This window comes from Aptenodytes forsteri, unplaced genomic scaffold, assembly GCF_000699145.1.
Source record: "Aptenodytes forsteri isolate BGI_AS27 unplaced genomic scaffold, ASM69914v1 Scaffold1, whole genome shotgun sequence".
Lineage (NCBI taxonomy): Eukaryota > Metazoa > Chordata > Aves > Sphenisciformes > Spheniscidae > Aptenodytes > Aptenodytes forsteri.
This window is the reverse complement of record NW_008795035.1, coordinates 4,598,085-4,605,370: the sequence shown is the minus strand read 5'-3', so window position 1 is coordinate 4,605,370 and position 7,286 is coordinate 4,598,085. Positions and strand designations below refer to the sequence as shown.

The 7,286-nt window shown below is 43.0% G+C and overlaps 1 protein-coding gene across 1 annotated transcript in view; it reads right to left on the bottom strand.

Moving 5' to 3' along the window:
• MEX3B (mex-3 RNA binding family member B) overlaps window positions 1-3,295 on the bottom strand; it is a 9,982-nt gene extending 6,687 nt beyond the window's left edge. Inside the window, exons 1-2 of the mRNA XM_019471322.1 lie at window positions 3,163-3,295; window positions 573-667 (exon numbers count right to left, since the gene is read on the bottom strand). Of these exons, the coding sequence (XP_019326867.1) occupies window positions 573-667; window positions 3,163-3,295 (228 nt within the window). The remainder of the gene's footprint in view (window positions 1-572; window positions 668-3,162) is intronic.
• Window positions 3,296-7,286: the final 3,991 nt, after the last annotated feature.

Here is a 7,286-nt window from a genome sequence, read left to right as displayed (position 1 = left end):
TGCGCTGCGGAGGTGGCGGCGGTTACTGAAGCGCTACCGTGTTTCAGGCTGCGGGGGCCGTAAAGCCCGGCCCGTGTCCTCGGCCGGCCGCCTGCTGGGCTGGCCTACTTGGGGATCGAGCGGGGTGACTGGCAAATCCTGTGCTCCCCGGCTTCCCTCACCGTGCAGCTTGCCATTTCAACGTTCCTGTTTCGTAGGAGTCCGAAGGGGAAGAACGCGTCGGGCATAACTGCTCTAGCATAATTTCGCCAACACCTTGCATCCGTTTTGCTAAACCACTAGAAGACGAGTCACACCTGCCCCTCCTTTGGACCTTGCAGGACCAAATGGCTTGCTTTCACCTCTCTGCCGCCACAGGACCCCTCAACCAGTAAAAACAGCTTTTTCACCAAGTACCCTGCCACCAAAACTTCCCTTCAGTCTGGTGAATAGACATGAAAGCATCCTCACTGTTCTCACAAAAACACCACCATCGCATTTTACTTCTCCGGCTTTTCTCCGCGTATCTATAAGCACGCACATTTACTTAGTCCTTGCCAGCTGTCAGGTACAAAAGACTGACTTTTTCTTACTTCGGAGAAATCAAATACCAAGTAATTGTTTCCCGGTATCAAGTTTGACGGGGACAGACGTTTACAAGTGCGCACAGATCTGTTTAGCCAGCTGCCTGTACAAACAAGTGTAACAAGTCACAGGTAATTGTTTACACGCAGTGTTTATTGCAAATTACTGTCACTTCCTCAGGATGTTTGCATGTTTTATAACAAAGCTGCAGTGGATTGTTTTCTAGCAAGGGTATACACTGATGATGTGCTTTCCTAAGTGCTTAGCTTGTCCCATCAACTAAGGAAATTCTGTAGTTTCATATTTAAAAGATTACTTATTTTACAAATTTACACTTTACTTCCATAGGCAGCAGTGATGGTTTCCATAGGCAGCAAACGAGAGATTACTTATAAATGCTCAAGGATCCAGAAGGCTCTTAACTATTTTCAGCGTTGAGCATCTTTTTTTAAACGGAGAAAAAGCAGATGGACAGAACGTTTGACAGCCATAAAAATAACGCTCCTTATTATTAAATAAAATAAAAATGAAAAGCCTGTTTCTTTCCAGTCTTCTTAACTCAAGGACTCCAAAATCTGTGAGACGGAAAATAACTGTATCCATTCACCAGACAGGGGCAGGGCAGGTCAGAGATGAGGGAAAGACATGCCAACGTAGAGGATTACTGTTGCTGAAGTCCAACAGTGAGGGGCGTAAATGCAAAGATAGGAGGAGGGCGGTTGGGTTGATTACTGTTGCTGAAGTCCAACAGTGAGGGGCGTAAACACTGAAATGCAAAGATAGGAGGAGGGCAGTTGGGTTGTGCTTGGATTTTACCTGTTCGTCGTGTTGTTTATTCTCCTGACTTACATTATCCCCTTTTTTCTCCCTCCCCCTTCCCACCCCATCTGCTTAAACTCTGATTGCGTTTCTGCCCACGATCACTATACTGTACTGAACGTCCATGTACTGACTAAGGAGAAAAAGGAAAACAAGTTATCTTCAGGTTTATGTTCCTCTATAGCAAAAGTTTTCTCAAAGCAAGATTCCACGCAGATCTAGCTTTATTTTTTAATGTTAAGCTGGAAGCTCTAATTAAAAATGTTTAAAATGCATTTCAGAATAAGCATGATACTTTCCGGGGGCAGGGGGAGAACGAGGTGCGTTTCTGGGAGACCGAGCGTGCGCTGGTGTTTCAAGCCTCCCATGAATCCTGTGGAATGGTCCGACACCTTGAGGGCTATTGCTTTTTTACTGTTTTAGAAAACATTAAAGAGCGAACTACAGGGAACGATAATAATGATAACAACGATAAAAAAGTTACACTGATGTACCTTAAAGCACGCATGCACCAACAGCGCAGCCCCCCTGGGAACACAGAATCTATGCAATAGCGTGCTCGTGTGGCAACAAGCAATGCACACAAGATTCGTATGAATCTACTTACTCCACGGAAGTATTTCTTCAGAATAACTTAATCAGATCTAAATTGAAGTGTTATCTATCTGCATAACTCCTTTCATTCCATAAAACCTTGAAACATATGCAGAATTACAGTAAACTCCACCTCTGGGGGAGAGACCAACCATCTACCTACCCCTTTACAGCAGCTTAACAAAAGCAGGAAGGGAGGATGTATTACAGGCAAATACAGGACTCGTTGCAGGAGGGGTGTAATTCTCAGTCCTTTTAGTTTCTCCCTGTTATAATTTCCCATTTGTGACAGAGGGAAAACAACTTCCTTCCTCCAACCTTTATTTAATTAACGTGTAAGGTCTTTGGGGCAGTGAGCTTACTGTGTGTGTATACACAGCACCTGGCATGAGGAGGTCATGAATTAATCTGAGGCCTTTAAATGCTACTCTAAATACAAAGCATTAGCAATAATAAGAATAGGGCATCCTTTTCATTTAGAATAGGTGGGACCTCTCTTTTCAATGTATCTTCACAAAGAATAAATTGCGTGCATCTCGGGGAATAACTAAATTAAGGGTCAAGGAAAAGTATTTCATACGAGAGACTTGCAGCTCCACTCTATCCCAGTTGCTTACACTTAAGGACCCTGCTGCCTACTGTTACAGCATTTCCTGTAAAATTCTTATTTGCCATAATCTTACAAAATAATGTCCCAAATCCCACAGGCCAGATCATCAATAAGATTAGGAGTATAGTTGATTCTGAGACAGTGCATGTGATTACTGTGATAACCTACCCAAATTAACCTTTTGCATGTGCAATAAACTGCAATTAGCAACCTGCAGACAAATGGCAAGTTCCTTCGTTTCCTGTCATACGTAGCACTAGACCAGGCAGATTTCCTATTGAATCCCATATTAACCTACATTCAGTGGCAGTGAAATCTCAGAGCACCGTGTCAGAATTTATCATCTTTCAATGACGTTAGCTCCACCTCTTGACAATTCTAGACAAGATGTGTATAAACAACTCATCCAGAGTCTGAACAACTGCAGCTGAAAATATTTATTATTTTTCCACCAGTTGTTCCAACCACTTTGGATGCTTTATACTACGGGATGGGCAGAGCTCTCAAAACAGTACGGTTGTTAATAAACGACAAGAAATAAAATGGAGATGGACTGGTGAGTGGCTCTGTGATACCTCTCTGAGGCGGAAGGAGGCTCAGGGGTAGGGAAGCTGCAGAAGTGCCTCTTTCCCTCGTGACACGGAATGTCGCATCAAAAAATACAAACGGGGAGATGATGTTGATGATTTTCCCCACATGCGCTTTCATCCCCGTAATTCTACACCTCTCCCTGTTATAGAATTCATTTGCAAAATTTTTGGTTTTAAAACAAAGATCTTCTGGGACAGCTTCTCAGAAGCAATTTTGCCACAAACCTTCGACAGTCACAATCAGTCCCTGAAGATGTTGATACAGTACTGTAAACTTTTAGCAGTTGCTAATGGCTTTGTTAAACTAAAATGCTTGTTTCCAGTATATTAAAACGCAAAAGATTTTTGTAATAGGCATCACATACTGTACTTTCTTCATATGCGTTTGCTATTAGTTTGACATGAGCGATGTGTGCGCACATGTGTAGGGGATGAACTGCCTTATAAGAATGCAGTTTTGTTTAACAAGACTGATGGAAGGCAATTCAAAAAGCATAAAGATGCCTTTATAATAAATCAGAACCAACGAGCCAGATCGCCCGCCCGCGTTAAAACTCTCCACCTGGATTGTGAGTGGCCTCCTTCATTTATTGTTCCATTCTGCCTCTCGCTTACGAACAAGGGTTATCGCACGGTATATCTGAATTAAATGGCATTTAACAACCGTGCCGACCAGAGTTCAAAAAGGGAAATCACTTCTGCCTTTCCTTCGCTCTCACATTACGTGTTTGGAGCCCAGCCTGCCAGGCTGCTCCTGTGTGCAGCGCTCTCAGTGGAGTGCTCCTCTCTGCGCGGCTGCGGGATTGGAGCTCTTTGTTACCATGGCCCTTGGGCCAGTATTCGGTTTGTGATGCAGCCCTGGCGTCTCAAGCCTGTAAAGCACCTATCACACTTGTGGGCACTGTCTATTAAACAGTGGGTTGATTAAAAAAAAAAAAAAAAAAAGATGATTTATATCTGTGTGTTTAGACTGAGCTAGATAACTCACAGATCTGTGAGGTAGCTCATAACCTTGAGTCTTTTCATCCGTGTTTTGATGATTTACTTCTGTGTGTTTAGACTGAGCTAGATAACTCACAGATCTGTGAGGTAGCTCATAACCTTGAGTCTTTTTTCATCAGTTTTAATCTTTGAAATAGTAAATTATAATTAAAATTTAATTTAATGTTAATCTCTGAAATAATTATAATTACGGTCATAAAACATGTACAACCTTTGCTTCCTCTCTCCTCCATCCCTCCCCCCTACTCAGTGCTGCTACAAGAAGGAAGAGAAAATAATTGTCCCTTTAATGCTAATTGTTTATAAACTCCTTTGTACAGAGACTATGTTTATATACAATGCCTATGCAAAATCTAGGCACAAATGCAATACTCATAATAAATGAATGAATAATATATCCCTGACCATAATCCCAGTGCTCTCCAATAAAAGAATACCGGTATTAATTCCTGTCACAGAATTGCCTTGTAGGTTGAAGTTCAGCTTATAAATACACATGGGAAAAGATTAGATTTAAATTGATAAGTATTAATCATCATTCATTTCTGTCTCTGCAGGCAGCACAATGCTAAAACATCTAGTTAATATACTGTATAATGGATAACCTTGAGGCAGAAGCTCTTGCATCTGTCTCTATCCAAGAAAAAATGTCAACATCAGCCTTTGTTGTAGCAAAATACCCGGACCTCTGAATGGAGTCGCTGCTGCTGGAAAATTGACTGTCTCCAGCGCAACCCTTCCTAACCTGGGTCCGGTGCCTAACCTAGAGATGAGGCCAAATTCAAAATCTTTATTTGCGCACACCTGTACTTAGGAGCGTTTGAAATCCGGTCTGGGTCAGACCGCCGTGTTTGTGGTGCATCTCCACTCTGAACAAACACATTTCTCGCGCGATGCTCTCACTGCAACCACAAAGCATTAGCACTCACAAGAGCATCATTGAAGATACTCGGGCTGTTCATTGAGAACAAAGCCATTAATGATTAATACTATGGCAGGAGAAAATGTAGCAGTATTTCTTGGCAGCTGAAATGTGGGAATGTCTGTCCTACACGCAAAAGACTCAGGAATACCTTTAGCTCTTCTTACGTAAGACGGTTCTTACTAACTCTGTGGGAAGAAGAATCAAACAAATCCCCCAAATTAAAGGAAAGTGAAGGAGATTTTCACATCTAAAACTCGATATATACAATACATCTCTCTCTGACTGACCCAGCAGATGCGGAGATGCATTTACGTATCACAGACATTACTGTCCCAGCAGATGCTGCAAAGTTGTCACTGACACAGACGCTTACTGTCCCTGCAGATCTGTATTTTGGGAGAGAATTTTCGTACCACAGACACTACTGTCCCTACAGAACCACATCTGCTGGCAGAGTTATTGTTTCATGTACTCTTCTGCCTCCAGCAGATGTGAGAGACTGCCAGGACGACAGGCATTTCTGTCACAGCAAATCTCCATCCACAGGGAATTAAATTGCAGCTTAAACTACTGTTCTTCCTGAGCCCTTAGTGTGGACAATACTGACAGGGAGGAAGCAACATAAACCAATGAAAATACAGTGCTGGGCACCTAGAACATCCCCATTAACTCTGCCTAAATACGGCGCCCAGCAGTGCTGCGTTTGGGGATGAGTCAGGAGGAGAAAAAGAATTACTTGCGACCTCCTCCCACCCCGCCTTTAACAAGTATTCGTTCTGAGAAGCGTTCGAAGGAAAAAGTGTCTGATGCCACTCTCATATAATAGATGCAGGAAAGCGCAAGTCATTCATGACTACCAAGTTGACAGCCTTAGTGCCCTGCTATGGGGACCAAGCGCGTGTGCTAGGTAATTTTCAGCTTGCTTTTGAACAGATGCCTCCAGTTTTACTGGAGGCAAGTTTCAGAGTTTCCAGTTTATTAACACCAGAAGATTTGATCCCCAGTTCTAGAGGCCCAAGAGCAGAAATAAAGGGGAGGGGTTCGGTTTTTAACCCCTTTAATTTGGACCTTCATCTTTTGAGACTCCGTATCATCTCTCAGATTCAGGGTTGAACAGCAGCAGCAGTCTCTGGGAGTTTCGCTCCTGTGCAGCTGCACTGCCAAGCAGCACCTTTCCAAACAGGAGGAAGAACATCTTGGGCCTGTGCTAAGACATGACTACGGTTAGACTTTCCCTCTGGAGTGAACTCGGCCTAAGGCCCATACCAGAGCATGTACTTACATATAAATAATATGTATGGTATGTGAGCCTGGACTTGAGAGCTGTCTTGGGCCTTTGTTTGCCTGACTGAGTAGATGTATCCTTCATGATTTGGTACCGGAGAGAGAAAACCTCCCCTGGTAATTCTGCAGTAATGCAAACCCTACTTGAAGAAACACCATCTAACTTTGGAATTCCCCTGTGGGGAGTCTGGGCATTTATCTTTATCTGAAGCATCAAGAGCTGTCCATTGGCAAAGGCAGGACACACAAGTTCCCAGAGTAAAAATCTGATACAGCACAGCAAAACCTATATCCTTGGAGCAGATTGTGGGAAAGCATCGAGATTTTGGTTGCTCTGCCAAAGCAAACAAGATGTTTCAAGCCCCATCGTCTGCTCTGCAGTTCACACCCTTCCAGTGCTATCTTTTTCAGATGCCATGCCACACTGGTTAGTGGCAATGGTGGTGTCATGTGTGACTCATTCCATTTTACTGGAAATTAGGAAACCACATGCTGCACTGAAGAACTGCTTATTTATGTAGTCATATCGTCCCAGAGAGCACTCCTCCTGCCATTATTTGTATACAGATTCTTTCATCTAGAATTATGGAAGTACAGCTCTTAACCAGGGTTCATTCAGAGGACAGATTAATCAATAGCACATTGCTCTTTCCAGGGCCCGTTGAGCCCTTCGGAGTTTCCAGTGCCACCCTGAAAAAGCAAATGGTGTTTTAGAAGAGAGTATCTTCGTCATTACAGGATGTGTGGGAAGCAAAACAGAACAGATAGCAGTGGAATTGGAATTATGTTAGCAGAAGAGTCTGTCACGTATTTATTTGAGCTTTGGGCAGGTGAATTTCTCCCACAAGGAAAAACAGAGACTACTTTTGCCTGTTTTTTTTATGGAGTGCCTTTATAA